The sequence below is a fragment of the Mus pahari genome, chromosome 4 (assembly GCF_900095145.1).
Source record: "Mus pahari chromosome 4, PAHARI_EIJ_v1.1, whole genome shotgun sequence".
NCBI classification, from domain to species: Eukaryota; Metazoa; Chordata; class Mammalia; order Rodentia; family Muridae; genus Mus; species Mus pahari.
In genome coordinates, this window is record NC_034593.1 from 70,126,763 (window position 1) to 70,147,533 (window position 20,771).

Here is a 20,771-nt window from a genome sequence, read left to right on the forward strand (position 1 = left end):
GGAGGAGGAGGAGGAGGGGAGGAGGAGGAGGAGGAGGAGGATATGGTTTCAAGTTCTCCAGGATGAACTTGAACTTACTCTGTAATTCAGGGTAAACCTTGAATTTGTGATCCTGCCTTGGATTCCCAAGTAATTGAGATTATAGAGTTGAACCAACTGATCCCTTCTGATAAACCTTTTATATCTTAATCCTACATTTTCACATGATCTATTTCATCCTTGAATATATTTCATACTAGTCCTTCACATATCCCACTGGAAGTGCTCATAGAGTTAATCTATAAAATGGTGCTTCCAATTCATTATTAAAAATAATTATGATATAAAATACAAAAGAAGTAGGCACACTGCCTGACACCTAGAAAATGTTAACTACATATCTCAGTTGAATCTAAATTAAATGCAGGTTTTAAAACTCCTGGAGGCTGTGTTAGAATTATCTAATGAAGTACACATCAAGATGGCCCAATACTCGGAGACATACTCTGAGGGAATCTTTACTTTAAAACTTACTGACAACAAACAATTTACTCTGCATGTGACTCATGATTGAGAAATTAGTGTAGTAACCAATGTGTAATTACTATGTTCCACATTCATACACAGCACTGAAAAGAAAAAGGTTAAAAGATGACAAGGTGTGGAGCAGCAGAGAAACAGGAACAAAGCCCGTGAGTCACCAGAAACTGTGACACTGGACTTTCAGAAAGGCACTTATTTGAAAAGTGAGCAGACTCTAATAGCAGATTGAATAGGGCTTACTTCATTTCCTTGAACCTATTTTAAGAAAAGGCCAGACCTCAACCTTGCAGTGTTCAAGGATTCAGAGGTGGAGTCCTTTAGGGCTGACTGAAAATGCCTCGGTGCCTCTTCTCAAGCAAAGCTTTCACACAGCACTTCCTGTTATAGTTCATAAAGCAACACTCCAAACATAGAGAACTATACCTTTACTGCTAATGTGCTATAATGCAGTCCTCTGTGACTAATTCATTTGCATGAAGACAATAGACTGCTAATGCTTCCTCTTTTATTTAACAAAAACAGGAAATACTGCATGCATTATGAACTATAGTATAGGTTAGGTGAGGTCTTAGACCATCGGAGGATTTTATTTCTGATAATGATCCTAGAATTTGATACATTGTAGTTGTTGAAATAAAGCATAAACACCCAAATGATTCCACTTAATGCTTTAAAACTAAAGTGTGAAGTTACTTCAGCCTTTAACATGAGGAAACAGACATAAATGGTTTGGTAACTATAAATAGAACTCATTTACTCTTTAATAACATTAGGGGACTTATACTGTGATAGAGTATAAGAAACCCAAATTTCACACAGATGAGCATAAAGATGTGCACGTAGAGAAGGAAAGAGCTAGGGAGGCAGTCAAGGGTTCTCTAAAACTCATCTAGCCAAAAAGTTTTGCATTGAGTCAAGCATGATCCCAGGAACCTACTGTAATTTCAGGTTATATCATCAGGTATATGGAAGGCAGGATGTTCTGCTGTGATCTGTGTTGAAGGGCTGTGCAATGCTGGCAACCCAATCTAGCTATCCCATCCAGGGAGAGACAGTATGTAAATGTGGTGTTCTAGTGGCAGAAAACACAGTAGGTTATTTAGGAAAACCTTAAGAAGCTGAGTAAGTTTATGAAAGGGAATGCACTTACAGAAGGCTCTGCACAGTGGCTATATTAAAACAGGATATGATTATCAACCAGAGCTAGCTTTGAGTTAGGGGTAGGGCATGTACCTACTTCTTCTCTCAGCTTTAGGACCCCAACTTGTGCAGACCCATGAAGCCCTGAACATGTCGCCTCTGTCTCTGTGAACTCGTGTGTGCCTCCGTTGTCTGTGTTTAGAGGCCTTGGTTCCTCTGTGTCCTCCAATCCCTCTGGCCACACACCCAGCTGTAGAGGCCAACAAAAAATGAATTCAGTGGCATCTCTGGGGGTTCTTTGTCTCATAATATTGTGTCAGGGTGTTTTTTACTTTAACCTTACAGGTCCTTTGCGTATGTATTATGGCTTCTGGTTTTGTGTTTTTAGGGGACTCCTGTATCTCTTCATCTGTGTTTCTCCTGCCTTTTCTTTAACTCATTTCCTCTACATTTGTCTTATCTTGGCTTCTTTGGTTTTATTTTATCTTGTCTTATTTTATTATTATTCCTTAGAAGCCTATCTATTTTCTAATGAGAGACAGAAAGGGTATGTTTCCAGATTTCATGGAGGTAGGGAGGGACTGGGAAGAGCTGAGAAAGGAGAATCCACTGTATCTTTAAAAATCTATTTTAAATAGAAGAAAAATAAAACAGAAAAAATAAAAACAATTCTTCATATTGAAATTTTAAATAAATATTTAAAGTAACAGAAAAGGAGAAAAATTCATTAAGAAGATCTATAATTTAAGCTAAGATTATGTGAGGGCAGGTTTCAGTTAAACATTAGGAAGATTTTCTTATGGATTTTTCTTTTTAACGATTAGGTTTTACTATGTTGGGCAGGCTGCTACTGAAATCATATGTTCAAATAATCATGATCCTCCTGCCTCAGCATGAGTTTACTATTTAGCCCTTTCCTAGAGGAAACAGTAACTGTTATGATTTCCCAGGTTCTCGCTATGTAGCACACAGGAAGGTACAAGTCTGACACATAGAATCGAAAGGAGTATCTCTCAGATGTCAGAACTCATTGTAAGTAGAAATCGCAAGAGTATAAACGACGGTGATAATATAGAAAGATAATATATGAACTACATTACTTAAATGGTTCAGCTGGGAGAGTCTTGAAATCCTTGCCATGTTCTTAAGTAACATGGATGTTACTGGATACCAGGTAGTAGCAAATGTAGAGGAAAGAGCAACAGGAGACAGACCATATTGATGCAAATAAGTTGGCTTTTTTTCTCAACAGCATTGAGACTGGAGCTAGGGCCTTTCACATCCCATACAATAAAAAAAAAGACATAAACTATGTGATACAAGATTCTGTTTTCAAAGACTTTACTGACTTAAAATTTTTATTTCTTCATATGACTATTCAAACTCAAGGGTTTCATGGACATTAGCAGACAATCTAACCCTGAGCTATTCCCACCGGCCTGGAAATCAAATATTAACCAATAATTCTTTTTATCTCTACACAACTTAATATCTAGAATAGGAATCCCAGTACTTTTCAAAATAATGTTCAAACTGAGTCAACGGCTTCTGTTTTAAGAGCCAATGATGATAATTTTAAATTGAAGCACTAATGGGCAGACTTCGCCACCAGGAACAGTTGCTTGGGACCTTCTGTCTTAATACTAAAGAAAATACTAAAGTAATTTAAAATAGAGAGCATCTCTAAATAGACATTTTTATGGGCTACAGAACATCTAATGCTTTTTTGAAAAATAAATCACCCTAATATGACCACATATTTTAGACAATGTTCAGTGCGCCCCCACATACATACAAACAAATCCCAAATCACACACCCAACCTCCTCCTCTCCTAAATATTAAAGCAGAGCATTTTAACTGCATATAACTATTCATAAATAGCTATACTCTGAAAAACTATCCTCTACTATAATGCTGGTATTTTAAGATGAACTGGTTGGTCTTGTGGGCAGGGTTGATGGTTTGTTTTGGTTTTTTGGAGGAAGGTAAAGGTTGAAATAAGCAGAGCTTTACCCATGCTAACAACACACTACCACTGCACTCTCAATGGTAGAATGAAGTGTCTTGGGAATGTATGCCCAAGAGTGAAATAGCAAGATCTTGGGGTATGTTAAGTCCCATATTCTTGTTGTCCCGCCACACTGATTTCCATGGTGGCTATAGAAGTTTGTACTCCCATCAGCAACAGATGAGTGCTTCCCTTACTCTACAGCCTTTGCCAGCCTAAGCTGTTGCTTGTTTCATTGACCCTGGCCATTCTGACCAGTATGGGATGAAATTTCAAAGTAGTTTTGATTTGCATTTCTATGACGGCTAAGGATGGTGAGCATTTAAGTGCATCTCAGCCACCTGAGTTTCCTGTTTTGAGAATTCTGTTTTAAGTTGGGCTGGGTTTTTTTTTTTTTTTTTTTGGACATACAGTTTTTAAAGTTCTTTGTATATTTTGGATATTTAACCCTCTATCAGATATGTAACTGATAAAAATCTGCCTATTCTCTAGGTTGCTGCTTTGTCCGAATGATGGTGTCCTTTGCCTTACAAAAGCTTTTTATTTTCAAGAGGTCCTATTTATTAATTGTTGATATTAGTGCCTGTGCTATGGCTGTGCAGTTTAGGAAGTCTTCTCCTGTGCCAATGAATTAAGTTTCTCTTTCATCAGGTTCAGTGTATGTTTTACGTTGAGGTCTTTGATCCATTTGGAGTTGGGTTCTGTGTAAGCTGGTATGAGATTATTTTGATTCTTCTACATAAAGCTAATCCAGTTTCACTAGCACCATTTGTTGAAAATTCTTTCCTTTTTTCCAGTGAATATTTCTGTCTTCTCTACCAAAACTCAAGTATGTGGATTTATGTCTGGGACTCCAATTCAATTCAGTTGATCAACTTGTCAGTTTTTGTATCAATACCACATTTGTTTTTATTACTATAGCTCTGTAAAACAACTTGAAATCTGGATAATGATAAATTCCATAGTTTATTATTCAGGATATTTTAGCTATTATGCAGAGTGTGTGTGTGTGTGTGTGTGTGTGTGTGTGTTTTCATATGAAGCTCCTCTCAAGATCTGTGAAGAATTATATTGGAATTTTGGTGGGGATTACACTGAATCTGTAAATTGCTACTGGAAGGACATTCATTTTTACTATATTAATACTACCAATCCATGAGCATGGGAGGAGATATTTCTATCATTTGACATCTTAAGTTTCTTTCTTCGATGCCTTGCAGTTTTTATCATACAAGTCTTAGCCTTGCTTGATAGGAGATACCCCAAGATATGTTATATTATTTAAGACTATTGTAAAGGTTGTGGTTTCCCTGTTTTCTTTCTCAGGCCATTTATCCTTTATATATAGGAGGGCTATTGAGTTCTGTGAGTTAATTTTGTACCCAGCTACTATGCTGGTAGTACTCATCAGCTGTAGGAGCTCCCCAGTGGAATTTTTAAGGTTATATATATATATATATATATATATATATATATATATATATATATATATATAATCTGAAAATAAAAATACAAATGTCCAATTTGTATTCTCTTGCTCTTTCAGTTGTCTTACTATTCTAGCTAAGACCTAAGACGTCAAGTACATTATTGAATAAGCTTAGAAGAGAGAGGACAACCTTGGATTATTTCTTATTTAAGCAGAATTGCTTTGAGTTTCTCTCTATTTAACTTGATATTAGTTATGGGATTGCTGTAAACTGCCTTGTTATGTTGAGGCATGTCCCTTGTACCCTTAATTCTCAAGGACTTTAATCATAAAGAAGTGTTGGACTTGGTCAAAGGCCTTTCATGTATCTAATGAAATGATCACATAGTTTCTGTCTTTCAGTGTGTTTATAAGGTGGATTACATTTACCAGTTTATGCATGTTTAACCACCCCTGCATCTCTGGGTTGAAATCTACTTTGTTATAGTAGATTATCATTGTGACATGCTTTTTAATTTTGTTTACAGGTATTTTGCTGAGTATTTTTGTATCTATGTTCATAAGAGAAGTGGGTCTATAATTTTCATTCTTTGTTGGGTCTTTATGTGGTTTGGGTATCAGAATATCTGTAGTCTCATAAAATGAATTTGTCAGTGTTCTTTCTGTTTCTATTTTTGTGGAATAATTTGAGAAGTATTGGCATTACCTCTTTGAATGTCTGATGATTTCTACACTAAAATCATTCGGCCTTGGGCTGTTTGTTTGTTTGTTTGGCAATGTTTAATAGCTGCTTCTATTCCACTAGGGGTTATAGTTTAAATTGCTTATCTAATCTTGACTTAACTTTTTTAAGTGTTATGTTTCAAGAAAATGATCATTTCTTTTAGGTTTTCCAATCTGGAAGAGTACAGTTATATCCTTAAGACTCTCTGGCTCTCCTCAGTGTCTACTCTTGTCCCACTTTGTCTAATTCTGTGAATTTGGATATTCTCCCTCAACCTTTTACTTAATTTTAATAGTGGTTTGTCAATCTTACTGATTTTCTCATAGACAAGTCTGCTTAATCGATTCTTTGCATTGATTTTTGTTGCTGTTGTCTGTCTCTATTTTAGTGATCTCAGCCCTAATTTTCATAATGTCTTGTTCTACTTCTTTTGGATACGATTTCTTCTTTTTGTTCTAGAGCTTTCAGGTGCACTGTTAAGTTACGAGTATAAAATTGCTATAATTTTTTTATGTAGACACTTAATGCCACGAACTTGCCTCATAGAACTGTCTTGTGTTCCATAAATTTTGGTAAGTTGTATATTCATTTACATTCAATTTTAAAAAGTCTTTAATTTCTTCCTTAATTTCTGTCTAGACCCATACATATTTCATTCAGTTCAGTTTCCATGAGTTTATAAGCTGTTGTTATTATCTAGCATTAATCTGTGGTGCTCAGACAGGATGCAGAATGTTATTTCAATTTTCTTATATTTGCTGAAACATGCTTTGTGTCTGCATATGTGGTCAGTTTTAGAAAAGTTCCATGAGCTGCTGAAAAAAAAGAGCATATTCTTTTGTGTTTAGATGTAATGTTCTGTGAATATCTACTTACGTCCATTTGACTTAAGACATCATTTAACTCCAGCATATCTCTATTTAGTTTTTGTCTGGATGGTCTGTCTGTTGGTGACAATGGGGTACTGAAGTCTCCCACTATCAGTGTGTGAGGGGCAGTATGTAATTTTCGCTGTAGTAGTGTTTCTTTTTTGAACTTGAGTGCCCTTGTGTAAGAACTGGAATGTCCTCTAGGTGAATTTTTCCTTTGATGAATATGTAGCGTCCTTCCCAATCTCCTCTACTCAGTTTTGGTCTGAACTCTATTTTGTCAGATATAGAAATAGCTACACCAGTTGCTTCTTAGGTCCATTTGCTTAGAATGTCTTTCCATCCTTTTTCTGAGGTGATACCTATCCTTGATTTTAAGGTATATGTCTTGGATGAAGCCACAAGGTGGATTTTCTTGTTTTCAAATGGATTTTCCTGATTTCAAATCCGTTCTGGTAGTCTCTCTCTTTTTTACTGGGGAACTGAGACAACTGATGTTGAGAGATAACGACAGTGTTTGTTGACTCCTGTTATTTTGCTGCTATGAGGTATGTAAGTTTCCCCTCTTTGGAGTTGCTGATCTGGGATTAGTCTTTGGTTTTATCCTGGGTTCTATTATTCTCCCCAGCTATGATGATTGAAAGTTTTGCTAGGTATAGTTGTTGGAGCTGGTATCTGCAGTATCTAAGAGTCTGGAGAACATCTGTTCAGGCCTTTGAGTGTCTCTATTAAGGAAGATTACTCTATTAAGTAATTAAGGCACGACTCCAACAGGTGTGCTTATATATGTTACTTGGTCTTTTCCCCTTGCAGCTTTTAATAGTCTTTCTTTGTTCAGTAGGTTTAGTGCTTCGATTATGTGCCGAAAGGATTTTTTTTCTGATCCAGTCTACTTGGTGCTCTGTATGCTTCTTATACTTTCATAAGAAGCTCTATCTTTATTTTAGGGAAACTTTCTTCTGTGATTTTTTGGAAAATATTTTCTGTGCCTTTGACCTTGGTTTCTTCTCCTTTCTCTAATAATATTCCTATTATTCTTAGATCAAGTGTTCCAGATTTCCTAGATGTTTTACAGCAAGATTTTTTTTCCTATTTAACATCTGATATATCCATTTCTTTCGTCATGTCTTCAATGCCTGAGATTCTCTTTTCCATTTCTTGCATTCTATTGGTAAGGCTTGCCCTCTGAGGTTCCTGTTCCAATTCCCTAATTTTCATTTCCAGATTTCCCTCAGCTTGGGTTTTCTTTGTTGATTCTATCACCAACTTTCAGACCTTGAACTGTTTTATTCAATTCCTTCTACTGTTTTTGTTTTCATAGATGTAAGGGATTTTATTCATTTCCTCTCTAAGGACTGCTATCATATTCATAAAGGCTATTTTAATATCTTTTTCTTATGTTTCAGTTATGTTGCAATACTCAGGGCCTGCTGTGGTAGGGTTGCTAAGCTATAGTGGAGACATATTATCCTGGCTGTTACTGACTGTATTTTTATGCCAGCATCTAGACATCTGGGACTGGTGCTGGTTTCTAGTTTCGTCTTTGTTGAGTGGGTATTTTGTTCTTTGGTTTCTGTTGTCCTCTCTGTTCTTAGCAGAGTGTGGTGGCTGTGTGTTGCCTGGTAGGAAATTCTTGCTGCATCCGGACAGGTGTGGCCACTGGAGGTTCCCCAGGCAATACATGTTTCTGGGTCTTGGGAGCTGACATGTAGGAATAGGGTTGGGCTGCTGGGTTGGGGCTGAGAGGGTACAGAGCAGGAAGGAAAGTAGGGTGTTTCCACTGTGATCTGCTTAGTGAGCTCCCTGGAAATGGAGCACAGTGTGAGGGGAGGCCACAGCAGAAGGTCTGCTCCAGAGCGGAGGATGAGTCTGGCAGATTGAACTTTGGAGAAATGGAGGAAGAGGAGAAGATCTCTAGTTAGCCTACTAGTTTTCCCAGTTAGAGTGGACTCTGGGTTCCTAGTGAATGACTGCTGGAATTGGGGGCTGGGATAAAGCAATGAGGTGGAGATGGGGACAGTGGGGGAAGGGAGGCTGCAGCCAGTGCTTGCCTGCTGAGCTAAGGCTGGAACTGGGAGGATTGGATTTGGAGGGAGAGGTAAAGACCTGCTGTGGACCTACCTGGTTCCCTGGCACAGTGCACTGTGGGCTGCCAGGAAGTTTTCAAAAATTATAATACTGTAGCAATCTGTAATCACCTTTCTGTGTTAGAACATACTTTCTTCATGTACCTTATATTCTTCAAGCTGAAGAATGCATTACAATGGGCTCCACACAGATGAAGATAGGAGAATAATACATTAGTAATGTATTACTTTTCTTATTTTTTTTAATAAAGTAGTTATATGCCTTTTAAAATAACACTTAAAATAAATGGCCTGTTACTCTTTAAGCCTTGTTTTTATATTTTATTTGATTTGTTGTGTGGGTGTGCTGACTGCCAGTATATACATGCACTGGACACATGCAGTGCGCCAGTATATACATGCACTGGATACATGCAGTGCGCCAGTATATACATGCACTGGATACATGCAGTGCCTAGGTTGATTAAGAAGCCATTTGATCCCCTGAACTATGAGTAGCTGTGAGGTGTCATGTAGGTGCTGGGAATCGAAACTGAGTCCTCTTAGCTGCTGAGGCATGTCTACAGGCCCCTTACCACCATTTTTAACTGATGAGTGAACATGGACTCTAATTTGTCTTTTCCTTTTTTGGGGGGGGGTAGGTTTTTTTCAAACAGAATTCCTTTATATTGTACAGACCATACTGAGAGCTTTTGACTTAATGGTATAAGTATCTACAATGAAAACAGTTTAAGAAGGTCTACAGTCAGACAATAACCAGCCTCTTGGCTCCTTAAAACAGCCCACAGTTACCAGCTGCTGTTGATCTCTGTTATCATGTGACGGACTCAGAAGAACCCTGACTGACAATTAATCCTGCAGAAAGGTTAGGGCTCTTCTGCTCTCATCAAAGGTGGTACATGCTAAGTGTCTGGTCAAAGTTCACTGCAAAGAAAAACAAACTGAAGCTCTCAAGTGCTCCTCAGTTTACTAAAGCCAGTGTCAAGAACAGGAAGGTCAAGGCTGCTCTGCCCATCTCACTCAGCTGGGGACTATTTACTGCATAAAGTAACAAATGGCAAATCACCCTTTGTCTAAAACCTTCCCTTGGTATTCCCCAAAGTTCTGATGATTTCCAGAACTTCTGTAAAGGTCTAGTTTCAAACTTCTTACGGTAAGTACAAACAAATATAATCAGTGAAAGGGAAATGTTGCCTTTTGAGGTTTGCCTGTTCTTCAGCACTCAAAGACCTTCTGGACTGATCGGAAGCTAACTTGTTGAGCACTGCTATCCTGCTTCCTTCTACACCCTCCAATCTTCAGAATCTGAATCACCCCTCCTTATTCAAATCAGCAATTCCCATTTCAGGGCCACTTGATCTTTACTTCTACTTTAGGAAATGTCACACCCACCTGTCCTCCAGCTAAGCACATACAATCCACACAGAATTGCATTAACATAAACGACTGCCCACCCCCTTTACCATTCTCTTCCCAAATACCTTTATTTTTAGTCTATGAGAAACATTATAATAAGAGAACATACAAAAAATGTGTAAGTTCACATCAGTTCCAAAATCCACTACTGACTTACTTAATATTACTAAGATGTCTGCTTAAAAACCATTAAGGTGGTAAATGTAATGTTACATGTTGTTTGTGTTTGTTTTAACCAAGAAAAGACCATTGGAAAAAACTTCAGATGATTGCATTATATAAAAATAACTCAATAATGTGATTAAAAATAATGTATTGGAAGCTTGCTCCTAATCAGTTAAAAACACTTAGATATAACTGACAGTCACTAAATCTTTCAAGAATAAGGAGGATTTTTTTATATACACAGTGATACATATTTATATACATATTCATTACACTGGTATGCAGATCACTTAATGTTTTAAAATCATGCTTATATAAATAACTAAACCATTTCCTTTCACAAATGCCTTAAAATCTAGCATGTGCACATTCCATTAGATGCTAGCACGTCGCCCAGAGGGTAACAATATCATCTGACTATCACTGCTGTTTTAACACTGGATTTCAATCTCAGAACAATTCTAATTACTCATTATCATGCATAGTTAAAACAGACTGTTTGCAATGGACAACCATCCTAACAAGACCCATTCAGCACTGATAAAAGATAAAAAAAGTTGGTATGTCCAAGGAGATGAGCTTGTAAGACCTCCTGCTAGAAACAGGGCGGGGTGGAGAGGCACATGAGGGAAGCTGAAGCTGGCAGAGAGGAAAAGGATCTTTGCTGTTGCAACACAAAGAAAAATTTCAGTTAACTGTATTTATAACACATACAAGCAGAGAGAGAGAGAGAGAGAGAGAGAGAGAGAGAGAGAGAGAGAGAGAGAAGAAAATGGGACAGCATGGCTTGGTTGGTAAAGTAGCTTGGTTGGGAGCTGATTTGTCTACCTAGCCCCCCCCCATACAAAATCTGGGGTCTGGTGGCACAAGACTGCAACCTCATACTGGGGAGACTGAGACAGGTAGATCCACNGAGAGAGAGAGAGAGAGAGAGAGAGAGAGAGAGAGAGAGAGAGAGAGAGAGAAACGAGCACACGCAAAACACACTACCCATGGTCACAGTTAGAAGCAGGACAAAGTGGCACTGATCTTTTTGACAGACAAATTGCTTGAAATATTGCATGACTTGCTACACAGCACTGTTATTACTTTCAACTGAAAGATAGGTCCAATTATGACATCAATACAAGCTCTCTTTCAGATTGGAATGAAAGAACAGTAAATCCCAGTGGACACCGGAGTTCTCTAGCAGAGATGATGTAATATACAAAAATAGACATCCTCCGGCAGAAGCTGAAACTTGGGTAAACAGCACACTGCATGCTATTCTCAACTGCCTTGCATGAATTTGCAATGCGTGCTGTTAATAGCGTGAAAGAAATCGTTTTACGCTTTAAATTGTCTCATGATTTACATTTCAATATCTACCTATGCTCTATCGTTTAATTTTTTAATTCATACTAATGAAATTAACGTAAGACCTGATTATAACTGCAAAAAGAGAAAAGGTCCCTCCCTAAAGCAAGGAGAGCCACAGAGACGCTGTAGCTCAAACAGGCTGCAGTTTGCCAGAAATTGCAGAACAAGGTTCAGTAGCATTTTCTCCACCTATTGTTTGGAGACCTTGCTGTCAGAACATTCCTGAAAGATTTACAATACAGCATGATCTGGGTTAAGAGGAGTCAGTTAACCTACTGACAAGAAGGAGTGTGCAAGGATACCTTCTACACTCTCAAAACACGCTAGTGAAATCCAAAGCATCCATCCACAAGCACGAAATTCACAGCGTCTATGCAGCAACCTTGACAGGGTGTGGCTGTCACTAACCTTCTCCCCACACCCTTTTTCTCATTCTTCAGTATCAGCTCAGCTTTCATGTTTTATTGAGCTTTCCTGTACTACTAAAAGGTAATCTGCTTTGGCCTGGGGATGTGGTCAGTTTGTGGAATGCTTGCTGAGCATAAATGATACCCTGGATGTGAGCCCTAGTGCAGCAGAAACTGGGCATGGCAGTACATTCCAAGGATCGGATCGCAGGGTTAGGGAACTGAATGCAGGAGGATCAGAAGTGGAAGGCGATCTACAACAGCAGTTACAAACCACTCGGGGAGAGAAACTCTTGACTAACCAAAACCCCAAACAAACAAAAGACAAAGTCCTGTGTCTTTTTTCAAACTAATCTACCTCAAACTATGGCTGGAGCATTTTCATTTATATATGGCAAACATAATACATACATATATACATACATACATATGGAGCATTTTCACTTATATATGGTGAGCATATATATATATATATATATATATATATATACACACACATACACACATATATACGTGTAATATATACTTATATATATGTATGTGTATATATATATACACACACACACACACACACACACACACAGTTATATATGTACTGCCCACTAAAAATTACTGGTCAGAAAGCACTATCATCAGGTAAGCCAATTAAAATGAATGAATGGTACTTTAAAGTTTTATTCTTCTCACCTATTTCTTTTTTCAAGATTTACTTATGTGTATCAGTGTTTTGCTTGTGGGTATGTCTATACACTACATGTGTGCCTAGTGCCCACAGAGGACAGAAGAAGGTCTGAGATCCCTTGGAACTGGAGTAGTAGGTAGCTGTGAGCTGTCTGTCATGTGGTTGGAGGGAGACAAAACTGGGGGCTCTGCAGGTGATGCTCTCACCACTGAGCTCTCTAGCCCCTATTTCCACTTTCTTCCACTTGAATCCTCACCCTTAGTTCTTATCTCACTTGTCAAGTTCAAATGCTGTTGCTACTCCTAGAGCTTAAGGAGGACCTAAGACCATCACTATTCCAGCTCAAAGCAGATAAATTTATCCAAATGTGACCTCTGAGCAGGGCTGGTGCTTACCTTTAATCCCAGCACTCAGCAGGCAGAGGCAGGTGGATCTCTGAGTTCAAGACCAGCCTGATCCACAGAGTGAGTTCCAGGACAGCAAGGGCTACACAGAGAAAGCCTGTCTCGAAACAAAGCAAGCGAGAAGTGCTTTTCCCCACACCTTTAGTCTTTGAGCAAATGGACTTATGCGTGTGAACTGCTTCTCCTGAGGTTGTGATGTGACCTGACACCTGATCAGAAAGCCATTCCTGACTCTTTTAAAAGTGCCCAGTACATTGAATCTGTAGATTGCTTTTAGCAGGATGGCCATTTTGACTATATTAATCCCAACCAATCCATGAGCATGGGAGATCTTTCCATCTCCTGAGATCTTCGATTTCTTTCTTCAGAGACTTGGAGTTCTTGTCAGACAGATCTTTCACTTACTTGTTTAGAGTCAGGTATGTAATATTATTTGTGAATATTTGCAAATTCATTTGGAACAACAAAAAACCCAGGACAGTGAAAACTATTCTCAACAATAAAAGAACTTCTGGGAGAATTACCATCCCTGACTTCAAGCTGTATTACAGAGCAATAGTGATAAAAACTGCATGGTATTGGTACAGAGACAGGCAGAAAGATCAATGGAATAGAATTGAAGATCCAAAAATGAACCCACACACATATGGTCACTTGATCTTTAACAAAGTAGCTAAAACCATCCAGTGGAAAAAAGACACCATTTTTAAAAAATGGTGCTGGTTCTACTGGCAGTCAGCATGTAGAAATATGCAAATCTCCTTGCATTCTTAGATTTATTTATTTATTATATGTAAGTACACTGTAGCTATCTTCAGACACACCAGAAGAGGGTGTCAGATCTTGTTAAGGATGGTTGTGAGCCACCATGTGGTTGCTGGGATTTGAACTCTGTACCTTTGGAAGAGCAGTCAGGTGCTCTTACCCGCTGAGCCATCTCACCAGCCGATCTCCTTGCATTCTTATTTCATTGTACAAAGTTCAAGTTCAAGGAGATCAAGGACCTCCACATAAAACTAGATACACTGTTTAACTTATAGAGGAGAAAGTAAAGAAGAACCTTGAACACATGGGCACAGGGGAAATTTTCCTGAACAGAACACCAATGGCTTGTGCTCTAAGATCAAGAATCAACAAATGGGACCTCATAAAATTGCAAAGCTTCTGTAAGGCAAGGGACACTGCCAATAGGACAAAAAGGCAGCCAACAGATTGGGAAAAGATCTTTACCAATCCTACATCCGATAGAGGGNTAATATCCAATATGTACAAAGAACTCAAGAAATTAGACTCCCAAGAATCAAAAAATCCTATTAAAATTAAACAAAGAATTTTCAACGGAAGAATATTGAATGGCTGAGAAGCACCTAAAGAAATGCTCAACATCCTTAGTCATCATAGAAACGCAAATCAAAACAACCCTCACACTAGTCAGAATGGCTAAGATCAAAAAATTCAGGTGACAGCAGTTACTGGCAAGGATGTGGAAAAAGAGGAACACTCCTCCATTGCTGGTGGGATTGAAAGCTGGTACAACCACTCTGGAAATCAGTTTGGTGGTTCCTCAGAAAATTGGACATAGTACTACCTGAAGACCCAGCTACACCATTCCTGACATATACCCAGAAGATGCTCTAACATGTAATAAGGACACATCCTCCACTATGTTCATAGCAGCCTTATTTATAATAGCCTGAGTTGGAAAGACTCCAGATGTCCTTCAACAGAAGAATGGATACAGAAAATGTGGTACATTTACACAATGGAGTACCACTCAGCTATTAAAAACAATGAATTTATGAAATTCTTAGGCAAATGGATGGAACTAGAAAATACCATCCTGAGTGAGATAACCCAAAGAATACAAATGGCATGCACTCACTGATAAGTGGATATTAGCTCAAAAGTTCCAAATACTCAAGATACAATTCACAGACCAAATGAAGCTCAAGAAGAAGGAAGACCAAAGTGTGGGTGCTTCGGTCCTTCTTAGAAGGAAAACAAAATACTCACAGAAGCAAATATAGAGATAAAAGTGTAGAACAGAGACTGAAGGAAAGGCCATCCAGAGACTGTCCCACCTGTGGATTCATCCCATATACAGTTACCAAACCGAGACAATATTGTAGATGCCAAGAAGTGCATGCTGACAGGATCCTGATATAGCTGTCTCCTGAGAGGCCCTGCCAGAGCCTTACAAATATAGAGGCAGATGCTCACAGTCAACCATTGGACTGAGTGTGGGGTCCCCAATGGAGGAGTTACAGAAAGAACTAAAGGAGTAAAAGGGGTTTGCAACACCATAGGAAGAACAACAATATCAACCAACCAGACCACCCAGAGCTCTCCAGCTGTATGTGTAGCAGAGGATGGCCTTGTAAGGCATCAATGGGAGGAGAGGTCCTTGGTCCTACGGAGGCTTAATAGATGCCCCAGTGTAGGGGAATCGAGGGAGTCGAGGTGGGAGTGGGTGGGTGAGTGGAGGAGCACCCTCATAGAAGCAGGGGGAGGGAGGATGGGATGGGGGTTTTCTGGGAAGGGGAGAAACAGGGAAAGGGGATAATAGTTGAAATAAAAATAAAGAAAATATCAACTAAAAAATAAGTAAAACAAACAAACAAAAATAGTATCCAGTGCATGTCCCTCCAAACGTGTATTTTCCTATATCTTTATTATCCATACTTCCCTGTGAAATTACAAGGGCAAGGGGAAGAATCACTTAAGTATGATGCAGATCTGAAAAATAGGTACCTAGCAAGTATCTGCCAAATGAACAAGTCTATAGAGTAAAATACTGGCGTTTTCCTGAGTGACAGAGGAAGTAAAATACATCGTTTTCTGAGCTATGTCCATCCTACTGTGATTTACAAAAAGACCATTATAGTAATACCAGTGAAAATAAATGTTTTCTCTTCAATTAAGCAAACAAATGCTGGGTGAATAAATACAGGGATAGATGCTTTAAAAGTGGTTCTAATACTAACCCTACACTTACATATAATTTTATTTGTGTTAAAATACATCTTTAAACATATAAATAAGTTACAGTTAGGAGAGACATGAACCAAGGTAAACCCTTCAGCTCTTAATTAGGAAATTGACCAGAGGTAAAAGTCGCTGCTTCTGCCAGAAAGCACAATTTCTTACAGTTCACTAGCTAAGTTCAAGCTAAGGCGGTATTGAAAAGTTAGTGAGAAAGCAAACTGTGAAATGGGTGGAAATACCTGAGATTTCTGATTTAAGAATAGCTCCATCAAAAAACTCACGTCAAAATGTGCATAAAATAAACACTGTAAACTTTTTATTTCAAAAAGTAGTAACTCTTAAAACGAAACCAATAAGTTCTTAACAAGATGCAAGTTATATCTATTCTTTAAAAATTACTGTACACTTTAAGCTCTCACCTTTCTTACTCTCATCTCTAACCCTTCTTCTCTCTCTCCCTTCCCCCTCTCTCCACGTGGTCATGGCAGGCTTCTCTCTCCCTCTTTCTACCTTCTCCCTTTCTCCCCGCCTTTCTACAATAAAGCTCTAAAACCATAACAATAATAAAAAACCTGTAAAATGATATATGCTAAGATTAGTGTCGTATTTTTCCTACTTAAACAGCATGCAATGAAAAATTCACATATTGAAAAATCACAAAGTATTCCTCAATATGTTTGTAATGTTTTATGTGTGAATTAAAAATTAAGTTTAACTCTTAAAACATGGAAAAATTTTTAAATCTCATTTAGAAATGTGGAAGATATATACTAAAACTAGAGATATTTTATATGGCCATTAAAAGGAATAAGACTTATTTGACATTACCAAAAAAGAGGGAAAAATCAAACAAATTAAAAAGAAAAAACAATTATAATCAGGTTTGGTGGCACACACTTTTAATCTCAGTAGTCAGGAGACAAAGTCAGGTGAAACTCTGTGAATTCGAAACTAGCCTGGTCCACAGTGCTAAGTTCCAGGCTAGCCAGTGAGATCCTGTCTCTAAATTAGAAGAAACAAGAGAGTGACCAAGTCTATGAAGAAGGAAGGTGATCGTCCAAAGTTTCACATACATGTCACCTTACTGTACTGATGCCATGTTTTAGAGACGCTGGCAATAAAAAAGATTAAGGTCATATTGTATTCAACACATCAACTCAATGTAATATTTTCTATTGCTCCTGCATACCATAGTCAAGAACTCAAACCTGAACTACTGAAAACCTATAATGCTTGTAGAAGACAAAAGCTGTCGTCGTGGACGTAAAAACATCTTATTCCATGACTAAAAGCGTTCATTATCTCAATTTTCTTGACTGAAAATTTGAGTCTATGTTCTATCTTGTGCTGCATTCATATTTAGAAAACAGAGGTAGTATTAGGACAGCATGTCAATGAGGACTTCAAGAGTAGAAACAGCCGGGCGTGGTGGCTTGCCCCTTTGATTCCAGCACTCGGGAGGCAGAGGCAGGCGGATTTCTGAGTTCAAGGGCAGCCTGGTCTACAAAGTAAGTTCCAGGACAGCCAGGGCTATACAGAGAAACCCTGTCTCGAAAAACAAAACAAAACAAAACAAAACAAAACAAAACAAAACAAACAAACAAACAAAAAAAGAGTAGAGAACATTCTAACTGTGTAACCAGCCTTGGAAGCTAAAATTTCTCAAGCTTTGGGAATATATCCACATGTGAGAGATGTGTTCTTTAATCTCCAGCCTAATTTTTTTCTGTACCATTTTTTTGTTCTTTCTGATTTGGAAAGAGTAATGAGTTCTTTTCTCCTCTATTAAAGTAAGAGAGAATGGAACACACCAGAAGAGATGTGTGCCAAGTTCCAACACCACTCCAACCACGTAAGTTAACCATCCTTCCTCCAGCTCAGCTCCACTACCTTTCCTCTCCATCTTTACCATGGACCTAGGATCTCCCTACAAATGTCTCAGGAATGCCCTAAAGTAATGTGAGGGGAAGGCAGAGAAAACTTTACTTCCAACCCAACTCTTAAAGGTAAACAAACCAATGCTAGTCTACGTCCCGAGAAAGTCTTTTTAGGAACTGACCCTAAGTTTACCAGTCTCTGCCAGGAACAGTCTTTCCTGCTTCCAGTCTATTCACTGGGAGGCTGAAGGTCTTGCTTTTGGTCACTTTAAAAACAGTCTCAAGTTCCACTCATCAAAATGTAAGAAAATGTTAATGAGAACTCTATTCTCACTGCATATTAAAAAACTTATTCTCCCTGCAAACCTCACACACTTGCCTTAAAAAAAATGTCCTGAAAACACTCTGCATGGACCTAGTCTTCATGATTCTGAGGAAAATCATTATCATCTGTTTTAAATTACTGTAACATGTCTAATTTTAAAAGAGTACGTAAAGTATACATCACTGTGTGTACGCTGAATGTAAGTTTTAAATCAATATTAGGTTCTTAATTTTTCATGCCAAATAAAAAGATAAATTACATTGTGGATTCTTATTAACTATTAAAGTACTGAATTCCCATATAAAAAGTAAAAATGCTGACTTTTTTAAAAAACTGCTATACAATTTAGAAAATATACAGCCATGAGGCTTAAAAGTTGAATACAAAGTTTTTAGATTGATCTCATCATTTAACAATTAGCAGTTTCAGGGCTGGATTAAGAATGCTTACTGTGCAAACAAGAGAACCAGAGTTCGGGCCCCAGCACTCATCCAAACAGCAGCCTAGGGGGAGGGGACCCAGGACCAGTTCCCAACACCCATGTGGCGGCTCACAACTGTCCCTATTCCAGTTAAAGGGTATCTGATCCCTTTTATGAACTTTCTAGGCACCAGGCAAGTAAGTGGTGCATATACACAGATGCTGGCAAAACACTCATACACAAAAAATAAAATACAATAAAAATCTTTTAAAAAAAATTACATAGGGTGTGGTCCTGTGCACACCTCAACTCTAGCACTGCTGAGGGAAGAGGCAGGAAGCTCACTAGGGCTTGCTGGCTGCTAGCCCACCTGATAAAGCAGGCTCCAGGTTTAGCATGAAACCCTGCCTCTAAAGATCAAGGCAGACAGTGATAGACAATGCCAGATTTGGACTCCAGACACTTGTACACACCCATGCACCCATGTACACACTTGCACATATACCACCCTGCACACAAATCAGCAGTTCCTAAGAAAATAGAGTTCTCAACAGCTATGCCACTACAGTATCCCCTTGTACAGACGTAAGAGAGTTGTCTCATTTAATTCGAACATGTATACAGTTATTATTTCATGGAAGGCAGCCACAATATCCAAAAATATTAGGGACAGATCTCCTTAATATGAATGTAATCATGACCTCTCTCCTGTACAGTCACACAGCCGTAAATGTGACAGTTCCTCTACCACCTTCCGGGGAGTCATCGGTTTTCTCCCCATAACTCCAAATTCCCCAAGCCAAGCATGAGCCACAACTTCAACAGCCCAATCCCCAAAATTGCAGATTAGTTATTGCAGACAATAAGAAACAAATTAAGGTATTCTAGACCTCTTAATTAAAATGCAGGCAAACCAAAGCAAGAAGTCTGGTTAAAATCAAGGTGCAAATAAGAAAACATAGTAGGAGATTTTGAAGCTCCCATTTCTTCTCTTGAATAAGCCTGTTGTTTTTTTGGTTTTGTTTTTTTAAATGTAAATGAAATTTCTCTATTATACTCCCCAAATGCTCTCAACCTGGGATTTCTGTATTTGTTTTTTATCAATAGAACAATAAAAATATAAGTTTCTAAGGAACTTCCCATGAGCTTTCCCACAAGAAAGGCAGGGCAATTCCACTGTCTGGAGGTTTTTGTTTGTTTGTTTGTTTGTTTCTTATTTGCAAAACAAGTTAAAAAGAAACAGTGCTTCAATCACTCTTAAAAATCATTCAATTGCACTTGCATTCTTCAGGCAATGACCTGCCCATATGGAGAACGGCAGGAATGATGCTTATCAGGCCACCTCCACCTAAGCCAACACTTCCAAGGTACACATGAGTCTCACCCATGGGGCGAAGCACAGCAGGACAAGACGGAGCAAATGACATCAGCACTACAATTCATTAGTAACATTGCAAACTTACACACAAACATAGGTTAGTGTTAAGATACCACACGGATTACAATACCTGAGATTTAGTGCATTCCTTTGAGCCAGAATGAAATGAGTGCCATAGAGGAGGAAAGGAAAAGAGGAACAAATGTCAGACATGCTCCATATTGCGTCTGCCAAAACGAAGACTACGTTCATCTCAGTGTGGAATGACAATGCAGATCAGCTGTATTACTATGCTGTGTTCTTAAGCCATGCACTGGAAAGTCATCCTGACTCCTCCCAGGTATATTCATGTGACTCGACTGAGACCAGCTTTCCACCCCAGGCCCACTATATTAGCCAACTTCTTTCCAAGAGATAGATTTTGTTATGAACAAATAAAGACTAACAGTTTCCATCTAAATCTCTTTTACTGTGTCCATCAAACATATAAAACAAATTTTGTTTTCCTCATTAAAACCTATTTAAGCGTGTGTGTGTGTATGTGTATGTGTGTGTGTGTGTGTGTGTGTGT

General features: G+C 38.4%; 1 protein-coding gene across 1 annotated transcript in view; it reads right to left on the minus strand.

Annotated features, from left to right (window-relative positions):
- The window catches only part of Rapgef2 (Rap guanine nucleotide exchange factor 2), a 175,411-nt gene that overhangs the window by 39,094 nt on the left and 115,546 nt on the right, over window positions 1–20,771 (minus strand). The window contains exon 8 of the mRNA XM_029538030.1: window positions 20,331–20,348. Within this exon, the coding sequence (XP_029393890.1) occupies window positions 20,331–20,348 (18 nt within the window). The remainder of the gene's footprint in view (window positions 1–20,330; window positions 20,349–20,771) is intronic.